The 18720-nt window shown below is 54.9% G+C and overlaps 1 protein-coding gene across 1 annotated transcript in view; it reads left to right on the top strand.

Moving 5' to 3' along the window:
- IGFBP2 (insulin like growth factor binding protein 2) overlaps positions 1-9506 on the top strand; it is a 70059-nt gene extending 60553 nt beyond the window's left edge. Inside the window, exons 3-4 of the mRNA XM_068948952.1 lie at positions 1545-1685; positions 6840-9506. Coding sequence (XP_068805053.1) covers positions 1545-1685; positions 6840-7007 — 309 coding nt within the window. The 3' untranslated portion in view covers positions 7008-9506. The remainder of the gene's footprint in view (positions 1-1544; positions 1686-6839) is intronic.
- The last annotated feature ends 9214 nt before the right edge of the window (positions 9507-18720 follow it).

The raw sequence follows: 18720 nt of genomic DNA, 5'->3' as shown, positions 1-18720 counted from the left end.
TACATGTCTCTATAAATGAGAGGGGCAGTCTGTGGTGGAGAGGGAGAGCAGGGGGACAGAGAGGAGCTTTAAGGGAGAGCCCTCACCTCGTCCAAGGGAAACAGGCAGAGCAGAGGTTCTCTGCCCTGTCCTCACAGCACACACTCACTGTGTCATCCCAGATGGCCCTAGCTTCTGCAGCGCTTAGGTCAAATCCAGCCTAACTGGCTGGTTTGTGTGTGGGGAGACCTGGCTCCACGGCACGGTGCAGGCACCTCCAGCTTGGAGAGTCCCTGTGCTGCTGCTGCTGCTCCCCTGGAAGAAAGGCCACTGGTGCAAAAGCACAGAGGGGTGGGCTCGTGTCAGCTAACGTTAGGCTGAATTCAGCCGGGCTACGTCGACGGGGAGCCCTGGCTTGAGGCTGCCGTGAGAGGTGGAGGAGCAAGAGCAATGCCTCGCTTTCCTGGGTGCTGCCAGTCCGCAGGGCTTCCCCTCCGCTCCCATGAGGTCTCAGGCATTTCAAGGTGCGCTTCTGGGCCAAAGCCACATCGTGAGTCTGGGAGGAGAGCTGTGTCCTTTGGGGCCCTTCTGGTCAGTCCAAATTAGGGGGGAGTGAACCCTGCTTCACATAACCCTGCATCACCCTATCGCTTAGCCAGTGGGAGCCATTGGGGCATCTCTCAGGCTTCCGCTCCTCAGTGTCTGCGATCTGGTGTTGTGTTGTCTCTTGGCAGTGTGAAGATTTGAGTGCATGGCACACCCTCCTGCTGTGCATTGGGGGTGCAGATGGCAGTGATCTGGAGGTGCAGGAGGCTTAGGGTGGGCAAAACCCCTCACAGCTGGCCTGTTGTCCCTTCCCTCTTCGTATTTCTCAGGAAAAAGCAAAGTTGCCACAGCTCAGTGCTTGGGAATGCAGGAGAATAGCGGGCAAATTGGAAGCAAAATTGGACAAAAGAGGAAGGCAGCTGATAAGCAGAGGCAACACTGCCCTCTGCTCCACGAAACTTTGCTGGCACTGTACCTTGTCATGGCCCCTTCGTGGCCAGGCTGTTCACCTTGTTTGCACTGTGCGTGTGAGATATGTTTGCGGGTCCGAGATACTTGCGTGCATAACAGATGGGATCTGTGTGTGTACCAGTGCGTGGGGTATGTGAATGGTGTGAACGTGTGGAACACGTGTGTACGTGCACCGAGAGCAGTGCGTGTGGAGAAAGGGTGTCCACGTGCCAGTATGCTCAGCAGGGTGCTTGTGCACAGAAACGTGCACATCTCTGTGCATACATCTGTGCGTCCGTCTGCATGTGTGGACTTTGGGTGCCGGGGCAGGCACAGCAGTGGGATTCTCATCTTACCAGCGCTGGCATAACTGCAGGTGCCAGCAGCAGGGCTCATGGCAAACCTGTGTCCTGAGCACTGGTCTCAGTCTCCCCCACAGGGAGGTGCGCATGATGTCCCGTGTTCATCTTTACTGGCATTTTCATTTTCTGAGGTGTTGACGCTGTCTGTTTGCCCATTGCCCTGATTTTTTTCTTGTTGTTGTTTTCTGTTTTCTTGCTTTTTTTCAGACCCCTTGTCAGCAGGAGTTGGATCAGGTCTTGGAGCGCATCTCCACTATGAGGCTGCCAGATGAGCGAGGTCCCCTGGAACACCTCTACTCCCTGCACATCCCCAACTGTGATAAGCACGGCTTGTACAATCTCAAACAGGCAAGTGGGGAGAGCCCCTGGGCCAGCTGCGTTCCCACCAGCAGCCCTGGGCTCAGCACACATCCCCTTGCACGGAGCCTCGAGACACGTGCAAAGTTCAGGGCTGGGCTAATGTTGCACACCCTGCATGAGGCATGAGCTAAACAGCAAATCTTACATGTGGCACAGGCACTGATGCCTGAATGCATCTGGAGCCATGAGCTTGCAAGCAGGGATGCATGCAGGCAGCCCACTCACACAAACACAGTGGTGCATTAGCCATGCACAGTGGCACGCTAGGTTTTGTGCGTGCATGGAGAGCTCCAGGGCAAGCACGTGCTTGCTCACAGCAGCAGGAGACCTTCACATCTGTGCACACGGCTTCAGGTGGTGTGCGCAGCCCACTTGGCAGAGTGGCAGCCTCCCTAGGAGCTGAATGGGGAGGGGGCTATGGCTCAGCAATGTTCAGAAGCCCTCCCCTGGGGCTCCCCAGGTCCCAGCTGGCAGATGAAGATGGGCTGAGGCAGCTCTGCGCTGTAAGGTGCAGTGGTGCCACGAATTCCCCTGAAGATGACGAACCCATTTAGTTCGCAGCTCACTCTTCCCTTAGAGAGCTGCTTACCCGTCCAGGTCCATTTTCTTGAGCTTTGAGCCAAGTATTGTCCTAGCTGGGCCCTGCCACAGTGGAAAAGCAGAGAGGGGCTGAATGCTGGCCAGTCCTGCAGACAAAGCAGAAAGAGCTTCTCATGGGGTCAGGACGGTTTCTAGCACACTTTATTCACTTTCCTCCACAAATTGAGGCCAGTCCCAAGGGTTTTGGGGGGGATTCCTTGCACATGAGGTGGGGTTGGGATGCAGCACCCTTCTGAAGATGATTATGGGCCCCCACACCACTCAAATGACTCTCTACTTAATGTGTGTCTGAATTCTAACTTCTTGGCTTCATTCATGTGAAAACAGCAGGTGTCAGTGACTGAGACATAGGGAAAAAATGTCTCGTGTCTGCTTTAATGTTTAGCATTTAGCATCTTTCACAAGCCGCTCATGTAGAGCCAGATAAGGGCCAGGGAGGGATTTTGTCTGCCAGGCTATTGCGCAGTCTTCCCCCGCGGGGCCAAGGGATGTCAGAGCAACCCCTGACTCTTACAAAACCATGGTGCTTTGCAAGCCGTCTGCTCAGACACTGCTGCATCTCTCGCAGCGCAGGGCGCAAGGACTTGACTGTGGGGAGGTGCAAAACTGACTGTGCCACCTCTCTCGTCTAAGGGTCTGTTTCAGCTGCTAGCCCTGTGGCAGCGGTGGCTGCAGGCGTTGGGTACACCGGTTTGCCAAGGCAGTGGCACGCACCTGTGTGATGGTTGTGAGTGCCTGGGTTAGTCTGGGCTGCCTGGGAACTGGGGAGCCCTGCTGGTTTCTCCTCTGTGAATGGATGCTGTTCGTGGAGGCAGGCTGCTAGGCACAGGTTTAGCTCTAGAGGTGCTTGTTCTGAAGCTGTTTTGGAAGTTTTCCAGCCCTCATTCAGGGCTTATTCCTGGGTGCTCCTGGCACCCAGGTCCAGTGTATCAGCTGTGCCTCGAGGCGCTGGAGAGCGGCTGCTTGGCAACCTGAGTCCTGGCCTGTCTGTCAGTACAGGCTGTATGTCACACTCGAGGCTGTGCTGGTCCCTTCTGCAGAGGATGTCACAGCAGTCCTGGGGAGACACCTCCTCCAGATGTGTGCTTCATGGCCTCTTCTCCTTCACATGCTGCACCCAGCATGTCCTGAGCCGTCAGCTTTCCTGTGCCAAAATCTTCATCTCCCCTGCCGAAGCTGTAACCCTTCCAGTCAGTCATCGTGAATCCAGTTTAGCCATGGGTCAGCACTGTTATTTAGAAGGTGAAGCTTTCTGAAGAGCACCCTGTGTGTCCCAAAGGCCCCTTGCCAGCCATCTTCGCAGCTTCCGGGCCTGACCCAAGGAGGATGTCCCTACCTTGGACCAGGGCATCAGCCTCTCCAGGGAGGCTGAAAAGGACATGAGAAATACTGGAAGGGCTGGGAATCAGACTGGCCGGAGGCTGATCAAGGCTCTGATGGCACAGGCCATCAGAAGGACGTTGGCCAGGATTGTGGATAGGTTGAGGGGAAAAGAACTATGTAAAAGATGAGGGAAGATGTAAAGGAGAGAAAGTGGGTGTCACCCAGTACTGTCACCCACTGAGCAAAATTACATTGGCCAGATTTCTCCACCTAAGCGCTTAAGATAGCAAGTCACCCTGACTGTAGTCACCAGGGAGTCACCCCTGGGTGCAGCTTTTCCTGCCTAGGGTCTGACTCAGGCTCTGGAGCTGCCTGTCTGCCTGACCCAGAGCACAGGGCAGTTGCATTTCTCACCTTTGTTACCTGGGCAGAAGCTGGGCCTCCACCTACCCCCAGTGTTTGTGCAGTGTAACACACATTTGGGTGGTTTCACTGCAAATTAAATCATTGCATAATGATGGTTTCATAATGAGGAGGGTTGGGACTATTACTGCATAATTGTCCATTCATTTCAGTCAACTCTTGTCCTGGGTTAAATGTCTGCTGCTTTGCAAATGAATGCCTTGGCTCCCGACCCACTGTTCATGAGTTGGTGGGAGACCAGAGTGAACACTGTATCACCACTGTGCTCCCACCAACCAGCCCCTTGTGGCTGCCCTGGGCTCTTGCAGGCCAGCTGTAAAGCTAGTGGGTGAGCCAGGAGGTATGCGCGGGCGGGGGGGGGGGGGGGGGGGGGAGGCAGGAGAGGCTGGGGGCATGGCACAGGCCTCGGGAGAGGCATTAGAGATGGGAGAGGTGAACCTCCTGCTCTAGTTGGAAAGGGGAGCATGCTCAGGTTTTCCTGGCATGGGGCACAGGGTCTTAATCGAGGAGCCCAGGAGAGCAGCTTGCTCCTGTGCCCTTCCTGCCTCCTGTCTTCTCCAGTTCATCCCAGTGCCTGGGCACCTCTTCCCTGGGATGTGTTTCTTTTTTTCCCAGCAAAACTTTGCAGCTAGACAAAACGGGCTCCTCTCTCTTTGCCATGGAAAGCTCCTCTCTCTGTTGCTTTTCTCTTAATTCTCCTCCCGAAGCACAATGACCAAAAATGCTCTAGTAACTTCTCTTCCCAGCCTGGGGAAAGCTGGGAGTTGGGAAGCATATGACATCCTTGCCTCTAGAGCAGCGCATCCAAGGTGCTGAGGGCAGAGCACAGGGGAGCCCGTGCCGGAGCCAAATGCTGCCCCTGCATTTGGGGACTGCATTTGGACTACTCACCCCCGTGAGTAGTCACGGGGTCTCACAAAGTACCAGGTACCACAAAAGAGCCTGCGTCCAGGAGAAAGCTCGCAGGCAGCCAAACACCAGCTCGTCCAGGGCTGCCCTGTAGCCGTGGGTGAATGGTACCTGGATGCAAGCACCCCCTCCAGCCTTGTATAACTGATCCCATGGAAAGGACCCAAGAAATCCTGTAGTTTTCACGGCTGGGCCTTTTCTTTTTTCAGAGCTACTCCCACCCCTTGGTCAGGAGCATAAAAAACAAAAAATGCACATGCTACTCTGTGATAGTCTTCCTCCCTCCCTCCCAGCCCTGTCCCACCTGGACACTTACCCCCTGCCTCACCCTGCAGTGCTCAAGTGCACCTGGAAGGGCTGCGCGATTGCACGTTGGTCATAGCTGCAGTGAGGGAGAAGGGACCACAAAATTCTTGCTCCTTCCTCCCCGCCTTGCCCCGGCCAAGGCCAAACGCAACGCGATACAGCCCTGCATATCCCTGTCTGCCTCCAGAGAGCTGCAACACAGGAGCCGCATGGGCCAATGGGCTTTTTTGAAAGATCAGATTTATCAATGTGTTTGCCTCATTGCGGCTTTAAGTCTGGCCACAGTTTCGTCTTCCACAAAACCCCCGCGGCTCAGAGAGCCCTGCCTGGGCTGTGGCCGGTTTGGGGCTCAGCGCTGCCTGGTGGGCGCAGGCAGGTCTCAGTTTCCCCGTCAGCTTGGGAACTCCCTGATATAGGTCCCTGAGGCTTCTCCATCTGTGTTTGCGCAGCACTTCGCCGAAGGCCTCCGGGGAAGCTGGGAGCCTTTCATCCCCCAGGCTGGCGCCCTCTCTGCTTGTGGCTCCCCCCAAGCCCAGCTGCATCTGGCCTGGCAAGCTAAGGCCACCTTGAAACCCACTTTCCCTCCGTCTGGGTTTCCCGAGCCAAGTGTCAGCTTGTTTTCATTTGCTGCCCTGAGATCAGGCACCAACCAAAACATTCCCAGTTGCTCCCACCTCCTGTGGGCCGGGCCAGTGCTGGGGTGGAGGGTGCCTGGACGCAGTCTCATGCTGGGGAGTTTTTTCTTCGCCTCTTTTTCTACGTTTTATCCCCCTGAACAAGCCTGCATTTTGACCTTGGTCCAGCTGCAGGAAATGGCTTGGATTCAGCTTTAGCAAGCAAGCGCGCGCAGAGCCCGGTGTGCTGGAGTAACCTCTGCCGTGGGGGCTGGCTCCTGCTGTGCCCCGTTCAGGGCTGTAGCTCCTGGGGACGGAGGTGTGAGCACACGGAGCAAAGTGCCCGCAGCTCTGCCAGGGTGAGAGGTGGACGACAGCCTTTAGATCGAGAAACTCCTCTCGAACCAGGCCAGGCTTTGGGGAGGACTTCAGGGTCCAGGTCCAGACACGCCATGGTCCCTAGCTCTCTGCTGCGACGGACTGAGACCCTGTTTCAGATGTGTTTGGGTCTGTTGAGCCCTGCTGCCGTGTTTGTTTAGCCCAATTTGAAGATGAAATGAGGCTTACACAAGCCCTGTGTCAGTGTGTGTGTCTCATCCGCCTTCCCCCAGGGATTTTTGACTCCATGGATTGCTTTCGACCAGGGTTGAAAGAGGGCAATGAGTCTCAGAGATGATCATTAACATGGTTTGTTAGAATCAGCTGCTTGGTCCCAGCACGGCACTGAGGGAAGAGGTCCAGCCCTCAGCTTGGACCTGGCGCAGTGATGCTGGCAGAGCACGGACCTGGCACAGCTGAGTCTGGCACCCCTCAGTCTTGCCCAAATCTAAACTTGTGACCTGTTGAATCCCCAAAGGAAGCCCAGCCCTGCTTGGGCTTTCAGAGCGGGGTTTGGGGGGCGGGGGCGTCGTTTTCTTCTCTCGTTTCTCCGACCGCCGGCTCACTTGTGCCCTATCCCTCGGTGCAGTGCAAGATGTCGGTGAACGGGCAGCGCGGCGAGTGCTGGTGCGTGGACCCCATCCACGGGAAGGTGATCCAAGGCGCCCCCACCATCCGCGGGGACCCCGAGTGCCACCTCTTCTACACAGCCCACGAGCAGGAGGACCGGGGAGCACACGCCCTGCGGAGCCAGTAGCCGGACGTGATCCTGCTGGTGGGAGGCAGCTCGCCGTGGCCCCCGTGCCGGATTTTACATGGGTTTCAGCAAGGCTCTTTAGGCTCTGCACGAGACTGGGGTTGGGTCCCGTGTGCTGCCCTCCTTCCCCTGCTGCCGGGCTCCCGGGGAGGGACGGGGCGACGGGAGGGGAAGGGCGGCGGGGGGATTGCCGGGAGAAGGGACTGCTTTCCTATAGTCTTTCACCCAACGTAAGGCAGAGCACCGGTCTTTTTTCGCCCCCTTGCCCTGCCCTCCCTGCCGGTTTGCGGCACGTCCCAGCTCCGTCCCCCACCGTGGCGGCCGGTGGGGACGAGGCTGCCACTGCCCCCATGCCTCCAGAGAGGCGAAACCGCTCCTGATGGGCGGGGGGGGGAGGAAGAAAACGAAAATACACCCTTTCCGCCTCCCTCCCTGCCTTCCCCAAGACCAAAGACTGTAAATACTGTGTCGCCTGCCCCTCGCGTCACGCCAGCCCTGCCGCGGTGGCCCCGCTGCTGGTGGCATTCATCCTGGTGCGGGATGCGCTGTGGGAGGAAGGGAAGGAGGTAAAAGCCCCCCCCACACACACCCCAGTTTCCCAGCCGGACCCCGCCAGCGCCATAACGCCCACGTCACCCGAGGCAGCGGCGCCAGCCTGCACCCGGAGCCGGCTCCCTGCCGCCGGGCCCCGAGGCCGGGCCGGGGGGCAACGGTGCAGTTAAAGGCTGGGTTTTGAGGGGTTTGGAGGGCTAGCGCCCAGTATTTCTTAGGATCGGCTTTTGCTGAGGGAGCTGTGGTGAGCTTGCGGGGGCCGGGTGGAAGGATGCCTGTGTAGATTTAGGATAACAAGCCAGAGAGTGTGTCTCTCTCTCTTTCTCTTTCGTTCTTTCTTTGTTTCTAAACAGGATAAAACCCATCTAAAACCTGCACTCCCAAGCAGCTGCCCTTGTCCCTCTGTTCTCTCCTGGGACTAGAGCGAGCATCTGCTATTCAGCGCACACCTTTTTTTTTTTTTTTTTTTTTTTTGTAAGTACAGTACAGTATATATCGTGCTTTGTGAAGGCCCTGACACCCCCCCCCCACCCACCCACCCACATGTTTGTATAGGTTCAATCCGAGCAGTTCCAGGCGCGCCGAGAGGTTTTGCACTGGACGCGCCGCTCCAAAGGACGGATGTGTCTCTGCCGTTATTTCACCTGTTGATTTGTTTCTGTACAGAACACACAGACGCTGAGAATAAATAACTTCCCCGTCGCCTAAGCAAGGAGATTTTATTATTTTCTTCCTTCCTTTTTTCCTTTTTTTTTCTTTTTAATATGGATACCATTTACAGAACAATTGCAGAAGTCCTTCTTACACTAAGCACCTTGGATGAGTTTTCCCTAGATGGAACCAAGGGCAACAATAAAGCATCTCCCACTTTTTGGCAAATGAGTAACGAACGCGGCCTCCGAGCTTGGCTGCTCCAGGGGCTCAGGCCAAATTTCCCACGCGGGGAGGTGCAGGGGGAAGCAGGGAGGCTCCTACCTGTGGCGTTGCCCTGTGCTCGCCGGCGCCTGCTCGCAGGGCTGTGCACGGGGTTGTGACCCACAGCCGGCGGGGACACTTTGGGAAACCGCTGCTCGGCTCGACAAGGTCACCTGGAGCAGGGCCAGACCGGGGAAGCGGCAGGGAGGACCCAGAGGGCAGAGACCCAGAGCTATCTGCGGGCCAGCGCTCGCCCGCGGTAACGTTGGAGTGGGGAGAACGCAGCAGCCCCCGACGTGCTGGTGCCTGAGCAGCTTTGCAGGGCATGGGCACGCCAGGCGCTTCTGCTTGTGATGGGGGAGAGCTCGCCAGCCTTGAACCGCGCAGGTCCGAATCGGCAGCCCCGCCGTGGTGGGAACAGCCGCCAGTAGCTGCAGGCTCACAGAAATTCACAGCGGACCGTGTGGGAGGAGAGGCACACCAGGATCCCTGTGCTCTACACCTCATTTGGGGCCTTTGATCCGAACAAGGGAAAACAAAAAGCCCAACAGGTTTTGCAGGGAGGGGAGTGCTGGGTTTTGGGGTTTTTTTTTTTCATTCCCCTTCTCGGCTCCACATTTCAGATCCAAACGTTGCAGACAGTCTCTGCAGATGAAGCCTTTTCTTATGTCCGTGCAGGAATTTGGAAGTGGCAGTGGAGGAAAAAGGGATGGGACCTCCTTTGGGCCGGGGTAGGGAAGTATGGGGTGCGCGTGCGCGTATATGAGAGGGAAAGCACAAAAGAGAAAGAAAATGCACATGCATGCAAACCCAAGTAACTGTAAAAAACAATGCTACCTGTTTTCTGTTAACATCCAAGGTTGTTCTGCTTTTTTCCTGTAAACCTCGCATATGCTGGCTCTCATCTGCAGTTTGTACTTTTTGTTTGGTTTAGGAATCAGGAAGTTTTCTTTTGTGTTTTTCTTGTCTCTTTTGGAAAAGCTGAGCTGCATAAAGTTGGAATAAATTAAATGGGATGCCAGAAAAATGTCATCTTCCCCCCTTCCCACTCTCTTCTATTAATAGAACATGTTTTCTTGCCTGATGCATCACACAGGTTTGGCCTGTTCGGCTTTTGTCCTAGGGGTGTTGTAAACGCTGGGCCCAACAAGTGGCAATGGGAGTCAGTCCTTTTATCGTTATTGGTCCCAGTCGTATGAGCGGAGAAGAAATGGTGTCACTCACCCCACTGGCCCACTGTTTCTGCTCCGCACACGGTATATTGTGATTCTGCAAAATGCAACTGGTGTTTCTGAATGCTCTTGAGTCAGTGTCTGGCTGGCACGTGTGCTGAGACCATCGCCCCACCTGAGAGCAACCAGATTTCAAAGAAAAGGATAGTTTCTTTGCTCTTCTCTTGGTGGGGAGAGGCGCAGTGTGAGCACCCTGTCCGGCGTGATGATCATGGAGCTGGGAGCTCCGTAAGCTACCGAGCAGTTTCCTGCTCTTTGTTTTTTAAAGTGAGCAGGAGAGCAGCTTTGCTAGGCCACAAAAAGGTCTGTCCTGCCCAGAGCTGGGCCTGCAGCAGACGCTTAGGCAAAGGACAAGGGAGCTCTGCTCCTCCCAGCTTCCAGGGCTCAGTATTTCAGTGGCTTTCTGACTTGGTGGTTGTGTCTGATCATACACCTTAGTAGCCAGCAGATGGGCCTGTTCTCCATGGTTTCCTCTAGGCTCTTCTAGGAGTCTCACTGCACTTTTGCTTTCCTCTGCACTGTTTGCCAAGAGTGCCTCAGCGTGACGGTGTGCTGCATAGAGAAACCCAGCTGACCCTCCCCTTTGCTTGTAGCAAGCAAGCAAAATTTGAGCTGGCTGAAAAATCCAGCCTTGGTGTTTCTGTGCCATGTCTTTGTCCAGCACGGGCTGCTGCGAAGCTGGAGTGCTGGCTGGAGAGAGGCCTGGGCTGCATGCAGGACAGGGATGCCTGTGGTGCTAGGGGCTGAGCTGCTCAGCTCATCGCGCCTTGGAAACAGGTCCTTGAAGGTCTTGCACCTTCTCCTAGGGTAAGGGGCAGTGCCAAAGGGAGTACGACAGGCCCAACTCAGGGCTTGGGACACAAGAGGGAGGCAGAGACGAAAAAAAAAAAAAGCACACTGGATTCAATTAAAATTGCAGCATTGAGGGAGAGGTCCCATGCGGCCTGGGTTTAGCCAGCACCTTGTGAGGAATGTGCCATGAACGAGACTGAGCCCTCTGTTTGCTCAGCGATGCCAGTGCCAGCACGCAGGGCTGGGATGGCATCCCCAGGGATGCTGAGCCTGGGAAGCTGCAGCCTGTGGCGTGGTGGTGATGGTGAGAGCTTGCAGGAGAGCAAGTCTGTGGCTAGCAGGAGCGGTTGCATCCGGCTGTTGTGTTCGTCCAGCTGGAGAGGCTTCTGGGGGATCGTGTGCACTTCCAACCTTTCGTGCACAGCCTGTCTTTCAGCCAGGCAGCGGGCTGCGTGTGCGGGCCGTGCAGTGGCACAGTGGGTGCGAGCCGTGCCCTCGTCGGTGCTGTGCAGGCACTGCTGGGCTGGAGCCCTCGGGCTGCTGGAGCTGCACGTGCTCCTTCCTGGGAGTACTGCAATGTGCTCCCGCGTGGGGAAACCCCAGGAGCGAGCAGCCTCAAGGGTGCTGAAAGCACGGCGGGCGGCGAAGATGAATGACACGCGGCAGAGGCTGAAGCCCAGCATCAGCCGTAACGTGCATGGTACAGGGAGCGCGACGCCTAGGCTCCAGAGGTATTTTGGCAGCCAGATCCCATGCTGATGCCAATGGTGTCCAATAATGTTATCAGTTGAACCTTCTAAGTGTTTGGTGCCTGTACGTCTCTGGGCCTTGCAATGTCTAGATGGCTGCTATTTTCCTTTGGCTTTCACAAAGAAGGCAAAAAGAGCAGGCTGCTTTGCCATCTGGTTTCTCTTCCCCATGCCAGGACGTCTCGTGGGGCAGAGGCCAGAGTACCCAAAAAAACCCCGGTCACTATGTGAGAGCTGGAAATAGGACAGGCGCATGTGGCAAAGCAGGGAGTTAGTCTGGGGGTGAGGACGGAGCCAAAAGGCAGCAGGAAAATGTGTCAGGGATGGAGGCAGTGAGAGCACTGGCCTGGAAGGGAGGCAGGTAGCACAGAGAGGCTGGGAGCATGGGGGAGAATGGGAGCTGGAGAAGATGGGCAGAGGAGCAAAATCGGTACTTAATAACACCCTGCTACTGTGTCCCTGGAAGGAGGTGAAGGCAGCTTGCAGGGTGCCAGGGGACAACGGCAGCTAGCACTGAGGGGCAGGGTGGGCACCCCCCAGGGACTTCCTGGGGCTCCTTCTGGGTGCTAAGGCTGCCCAGTGCCGGGCTGTCCCGCTCAGGAGGGGCTGCAGAGGTGCCCTAGCCCAGAGGTGCCCTGCCTGGTGCTGCCCTCCCGTGCAAGAAAGAGCAGAAGCAGGGCTGGCTGGAGGAGCCTTTGCACCTGGGCCAAGAGCTGGGGTGAGGGGACAGGAGCCCTCGGCCCAGCCAAGAGGGAGCATGGCTGGCAGGGCTCCCTGCAGAGGGGCAGAGAGATTTTGGGAGGGGGAGCAAAGAGCTTCTGGTTATGTTTCACTAGGCTTGTGGCCTGACTTCAGTGTCTGTATGTGAAGGTGTCACAGCGTGGCTTCCGGGCGCTGGGTTTTCTTCTGAGTCGGCTTTATGCACCCTGTGCTAGATCTAGGTAACCAGGTGTGCGATTCGGCCGTCAGGAACCAGCCAGCAGCAGGAAACCCCAGCAGCTTTGATGTACACACACACAACTACAAACACTGGCAGACTTCAGTTTTAGTACAGCATAAAAATTATATACTAGTATAAAATATACTCTATAATATAAAACTCTGTGCATACCTATGTATAGCTACATCTATGTATACATGCTACATGCATGTATACAGCTATAGCTTGTGGCTAGGAGTATGACTTACTGGCCCAGTAGCTGGGGGGGGGGGGGGCGGGGGAATGACTTTTTGGATTGATAAGCCTATGTTTGATGCCTGTGTGGCTGAAAGCTGCAGCAGTCCTGACTCCTGGTCTTGCGGCGGTGCACCTGGCTCTGCACGCCTCCTGGTGCCGGCCGCAGCACCGTGTGGCTCTCAGGCCTGCCGGCGCTGCTGGCGGAGTGGTGGCACCAAGCAGGCCTGGTCTTTGAGGGGTTGCAGGTGGTGCGGGAACAGGCAGCGCTGGTGGGATGCAAACCCCTTGCCCCACTCTCCTGAATTCAGCCCTCGCTGTGCTATGGGGTGAGAAGGGGGCCGAGTCGTCCCAGTGCGGTGCACATGGGGTGGGGAAGGCATGCCTGCATGCCTCAGCAATCCACAGTCCCCAGGGGGGGTCAAAGGGGCCAATTTTGATTCCCCTCCAACCTGTGGACACATGGGACGATGCTGACAGCTGGGTCGTGCATGGCAGGGATGGGGCAGTACAGGGGAAGAGGGGAGACAAAGGGGTGAGTCTATAATATGGAAAGATAGTGGTTTTTCGGCAGGCTGGAGGGTGGCAGCTGTGTAGCAGGAGAGGAGGTCAGATCCAGTGTTGGTGGGATGGCCCCAAGGTCTGAGACAAGCTCTTTGCCAACCACTGCCCTGCTGGGTTGGGCTCCTGGCAGGCACGAAGCAGGGATGCTTCTGCACAGCCAGACATTTGGGCAAGTATTCCTGCTACCCAGAGATTTTTGAGGCTCAGACATCACGTCTGCTCCCAAATCGTGGGCTCAATTTGTGGTTGCAGCTGGGGGCTCAGCATCTCCTGCAGTCAGGTCTCTCCTCCCACCCCCGTAAGGTGGCCGAAAGTGAGTGCTGCACCCTCAGGGTGCCCTGCTGCAGGCCCTGCCGCAGTGGGGGCATCTCTCTCTGGGGAAGCACTGGCCACGTGCTCTGCCAGGCATGCCTGCCGTGCCTGCAGCAAAGGCATGCAACTTCTGCATGTCACCTGCCTCCAAGGACCGGGATGATGCAAACCCAGGCTGAGCTAAGCTAGTGCCACATCCTTGAGAGGAAAGTGCCAATGAAGATGGGGCTGCTCTCTACTTTTCGGAGGCTGTAAACTCGAACTTGCACTTTTATCATTGCATAAGTTGCCTTAGCAGATCGCTCCAGTGTAGCAAACTCTCCCAAACCATCGCCATCACATTATTCTTCTGCTTGTACCTCCCTCCATCTCTCCTATAATCCTGCCTCTGGCTGGTTTTGGCATCTGAAGGGCACACACATGCTGATGGCTGGAAGCCGTGAGGGCTGGCTGGTCGGCTGGGACATGTTCGTTAGCTGGTGCCACTCACTGCTGGCCCCCGGCACGCAGACACTCCATGAGGGTCAAGCACGAGCTAACTGAATGCATAACTTTATTAAATAAATGCTTTGTCATGAGAAAAGACAAAGATCAAAGAGTAACATAAATTATAAGTTGAATAAATAGTATACAGCAATCTTCACTTTTTAATAAAATGTGAGATTTTTTTTAAGTACAAAATGCTAAACAGAGCATTAAGCTCTTCTTCCATTGTCAGTTTTTCACAAACTGCTTTTTTTTTTCCCACCAGTAAGATTATGAGTATTTCTTGTTTACTGGAAAAAAAAACAACAAAAACAAAACAAAACGAAACAACAGAGCTACCGTATGTATGTAAAGCTATAAAAAGCTACCGTAAAATGTGTAGTGAGTATTGCTTAAAGATAAAAACCAGGCAGGAAACTCGGAATCTGGTGTGTTAACAACTGTGTTATAATGGTAGATAACTTGCGTGGTGACGTCTGTCCCGGTGGCAGTGATGGGGTTGTTGGCTGGGCTAGGGAAGGGAGCACAGTACATAGGGTTCCTAGCCAGGGCCAGGACAGCGGTCTGGAAGCGAGGTGAATTGTCAATCGTTAAATATACAATGCTCCGTTCGGGAAAAAAAATCAACAACAAAAAACCAACAACAAAAAAGAGAAAGTTTTCAAAGGGAAGGGGAGAGAAAAAGAGAGGGAGGAGAGAGAGAGAGAGAGAGAGAGAGAGAGAGAGCGCGGAGAAATAGTGCAAAATGCTCTTGTACTAGTGGTTTTCAAAGTCCACTGCAGTACAGATGAGGAATAACCCAGCTGCTTAATGCTGCTCCCCTGCAAGGTCTGGCTGAAAGGCCGTCCTGACCCTCCTCAATCCTTTTCATCTCCTTCGCAGCCCAGCTCTCAAACACTGACTCGGTGCAAAACCTGCGGTGAGGTGGCCGTGGCCAAAGACCCCCCCCCAAGCCCTGTGCCTTCTCATGACTCAGGAGTCACCCCCACCTCCCCATGCACCTTGGCCCCCCCCGAGCCCACCTGGGCTCCTAAATCTTCCCCCTTGTGTTTTTCTCACTGCAAATGTAGAGCATGTCCCTCTGCCCACCGTGAAGCACTGAGAAGGATGCACCTCATTGCTGCCGCCCTGGGGAGCTGGCAAACCATTTCCAAAGCCGGTCTCTCCCTCAGCCCAACACGTCCTAAATATTAGTGCAGCCTTCAAACAGCCTAGTCCTTACCGGGAGCCTCTTAAGAGCGGGCGGCTGGGAAGCTCCTGCCACAGTCGCTCAGTGCCCCAGCTCGGGGACAGAGGTGGCTCTGGCGAGGTGAGGGCAGTGCTGCTCCCTCCTTGCCTCCTCTTCCTCCTCCTCCTCAGGAGGCTTTGTCGCAGCCACATTGGCAGGGATGGGACAGGTGGTGCTGTCTCAGCCCTGGATTTGCAGGGTGGAGGCTGCCTGTGGGGAGATGTCAGAGCTCCCAGGGGCCAGTGGCTGAGACCCATTTTATAGGCAAAGCAGTGGGAGGCTCGCCTGGGGGAGCAGTGAAGATGACTTTGGAGGCAGCTGGGTCAGGATGAGGGTGACCGGCAGGGTCTCTAGTCCGCCCATGCCCAGGGTAGCCCTGCTACAGTCAGGGAGTCATCCTGTGTCCCCCTGTCAGCTCCCTGTGTCACTGCAGGTGTTGCAGTGGTTCATGTCAGGAGACCACTGCCAGGCCCACGGCTGGGCTGTTGTGACTGCCAGTGCCGGTCTGCAAGCCACCATGAGCTGAAATCCTCCCCTCCAAGCTTTAGCCCCAAAAGAGAAAGCCCAAGGGGAGCTGCTGTACCTTCCCCTCCACCCCCCCCCCCCCCACCTCCGCAAGAGCCCGGGGCCCCCGGGCAGTACGTCTCCTTTCTCTGCAGCCAAAGGCTTTCAAGTTTTGGAAAATCAAACAAAACAAACAAACAAACAAACAAACAAACAGCAACAGAGAGAGAATGAGAGGGAAAAAGAAAGAAGGGAAGAGTATTGGAGAAAGGTGGTACTGGCCTATCACAGTCAGGAGGTTTTGCATGGGATCACGAAGCGGAGGAGACAGGTGTTTGCGATGGTAGCTCTGTGGCCCACAGCTCCCTCGGGGTTCTTAGGGGCTCCTCCTCCACCTTCTTCACCCCCATTCTTCATCCCACCTTCATTAAACCTTTAACCCCCCCACTCCTCCCACCCTGGTTGAATTGACCCGACTCCATTAGCCCTACAGAACCCGGCGAGGTTCTTCCCCCCACCCAAACGCACTGGCGATGCTCCCCTCTAACAAAGTGTGTCGGGGGGGTTGTCCTGCTCCTACATTTTGGGGGGAGCCAGATCTGCATTTGGTGGCACCTCCCTCCTTTTTGGCAAAGAAGGAAGCCTTCGGCCCAGCTCCAAACACCCCCTGCTGCATTGCAGCCGGGGGCTCCACGGAAGTCTCTTAGCTAAACTCAATGCCAGCTGTGACTCTGGGGAAAGCAACTGGGGACCTGCAAAGGCAGACATACGCGGCCAGCTGCAGTCGCCCACAGCACGGGAAATGAGAAGTTTTCCTTAACTTCTGGTTCCGCCCTTCCTCGGACAGAACCAACCTGGAGAAAGCATCTTGCTTGGCCACAGTCCTGCAGGGAGGTGCTGGTGGTCCGTGGCCCACCTGAACTGGAGCCTGGCGATCAGGGGGCGGAAGGCTGCTCAGTGCACCCCTCTCAAGGGAGATGAAACCATCCCCTGGGAGGCTGCTGAGGGTGCTTGGTGCAGCGATGGAGGGGAGCCTTTGCCAGAGCTCCTTGGCACCTGAGGCCCCTTGTCCTGGCCCTGCTGGCAGAGACCCAGTTCCACTAGGGGCACTCCTGCCTTTTTGCCCAGCTCCAGGACGCTAAAAAGGGCTTTGGAAGGAACAGAAAACCTTCCTCTGATCTGGAGCAAAGGCAGATGGTGCCATGCTCTGTGCCAGCGCCCTGTGGCTTCTCCGACACCTTGGAGGGCACCAGCTCTGGCCCTGCAGCCACTGACCATTGCCTCGCCTGCCCTTCCTGGCAGGCAGCACGCAGTGTGGCCTCCTGCGGCAGCTGCGTGAGGCAGCCAGAGGAAAACCAGCTTGTGCTTTGCATCCCTCAGTGGCATGGTCTTCAGGAGATGTCCTGCCCATCTCTTCTGGCGTTGCTCTCAAGCCTTGTCAGGTCAGCAACAGTTCCCAGTGTGTGCATGTTTGCGTCCCGAGATGGCAACGCACAGATCCCACACATCTCCGAACCAGGGCGCTGCTCTCTTTCCTTTTTTTTTTTTTCCTTTTCTTTGCTGCAGGATCTCCTCCAAATACAAACTTAGCAGAGACCCTTGTCATGGAGAAATCAGAGGAAACAGTCCCCAAATTGAACATATAAAATAAAAAAAACAAAAAGCAGGAAGGCAACTAACGGCTGTCTAGGCAGGCCTGAGTCAGTGGGTCTCCACGTTGCTGCTGTCACCAAACAACGATCTGGATCCTGGATTAAACTTGAGGGCCCCATTGCAAGGATATAATTACAGGGTGGAGAGATGGGGCCAAGGGAAATCAGCTGTGGCAAACGTAAGCAGAATCTCAATACAAAAGGATGGAGACTGACATTTTCCTACTCATGGGAAAGACTATTAACCAGCCTTTAAAAAAAAAATCTAAGACAAAATAAAGCATATTTTTTCCCCTGGAGCAAATGATTTTTTTGGCTGTGAAAAAAAATAAAAAAAAGCTCCATAGCTGGTCTTCCTCGTGGCGGCAAAGGGCGGTGAAGATTTTTGGCCCCGATCCCCCTGTCCCCACACGTGCATGCTTAAGTATGGATGTTGATGGCTATCTGTGGAATCGGCTCAGATGCACACCTCGACATTCACAGGGCCCTGATCCTGCAGACACTGATTCACCTCCTCAGTCTGCTCCTGTGCTTAGTCCAGTAGATTTCTTTTTTGGGGCAGCTCTCCCCCTGCTTACAGTTAAGCTCTCAAGATTGCAGGTTTTGAGGCAAATTTTGCAAGGTGGCAAAGACACGTCTCTGCACACACACGCTTACGTGCACACACAGACACACACAGACACACACAGACACACACAGACACACACACGCAACAAATGCTTCCACACCTGGATGGATAACTTTCAAAGTCCCACTTATGCAAAAATAAGATTTCTGACTTCCCATTCAAGAGGAACTGGATTGAGAAGTATATGTTTCCTTTTTGGATTGTTTCTTTTTGAAGTCCACGAATATTTTGCGTCGGGTATTCGTGCTGTTGCAGGAGCTTTTTTTCCCTCCACGGTTCATCTCTAGACACAAAGCAAACCGTTCGACTCCTCCTCCTGTTACACTGCTGCCTGGTCTGTGATGCTGTCAAAATCTGCCTGGCTCCCAGGCAATCGTTTGAGATGGAAATCACATCGACTTGAGTGAATCCCAGTGATGTGGGGAGGAAACTCCAGCAGACTGGAGTTAGGAGGGGAAATGCTGTTCACCGCCAGGTTTCCTCTCGAGACCATTTAGAAAACGACTAGCTAATCAAAAAAAAAAAAAACCACCAACAAAAAAACCCACCCACAACCCATACTAGAAAATCACCAACTCGGAGAGCTTCCTACATCGGCGTAGCCTCTGCTCTGCAGCAGAGGGGTGCAGGTGGCATTGGAGAGAGGCACAGGGAGTTGCGGGATGGTGGTGTGGCCGAAGTTGGTTTGTCTCTGGCTCTGTCCTTTCCTTGCTAAGTCCTTGTTGTCAAGACGCTGCTGTAGATTCCGAGTCCTCAGTTTCTTCAGAGTTTGTTTTTCTCTTTTCTGTTCTCTTTTCTTTCCTCTTTTCTTTTCTCTTTTCTGTGCTTTCTTTTCTCTTTTCTTTTTTCTTTTCTTTTCTTTATCTTTTCTCTTCTTACATGAGATGAAAGGAATCGGAGTCCTGGGGCACGGGGAGGTGCGAAA

Source organism: Struthio camelus, chromosome 6 (assembly GCF_040807025.1).
Source record: "Struthio camelus isolate bStrCam1 chromosome 6, bStrCam1.hap1, whole genome shotgun sequence".
Lineage (NCBI taxonomy): Eukaryota > Metazoa > Chordata > Aves > Struthioniformes > Struthionidae > Struthio > Struthio camelus.
Note: the sequence above shows the minus strand (reverse complement) of the source record. Positions and strands in the feature narration are given on the sequence as shown.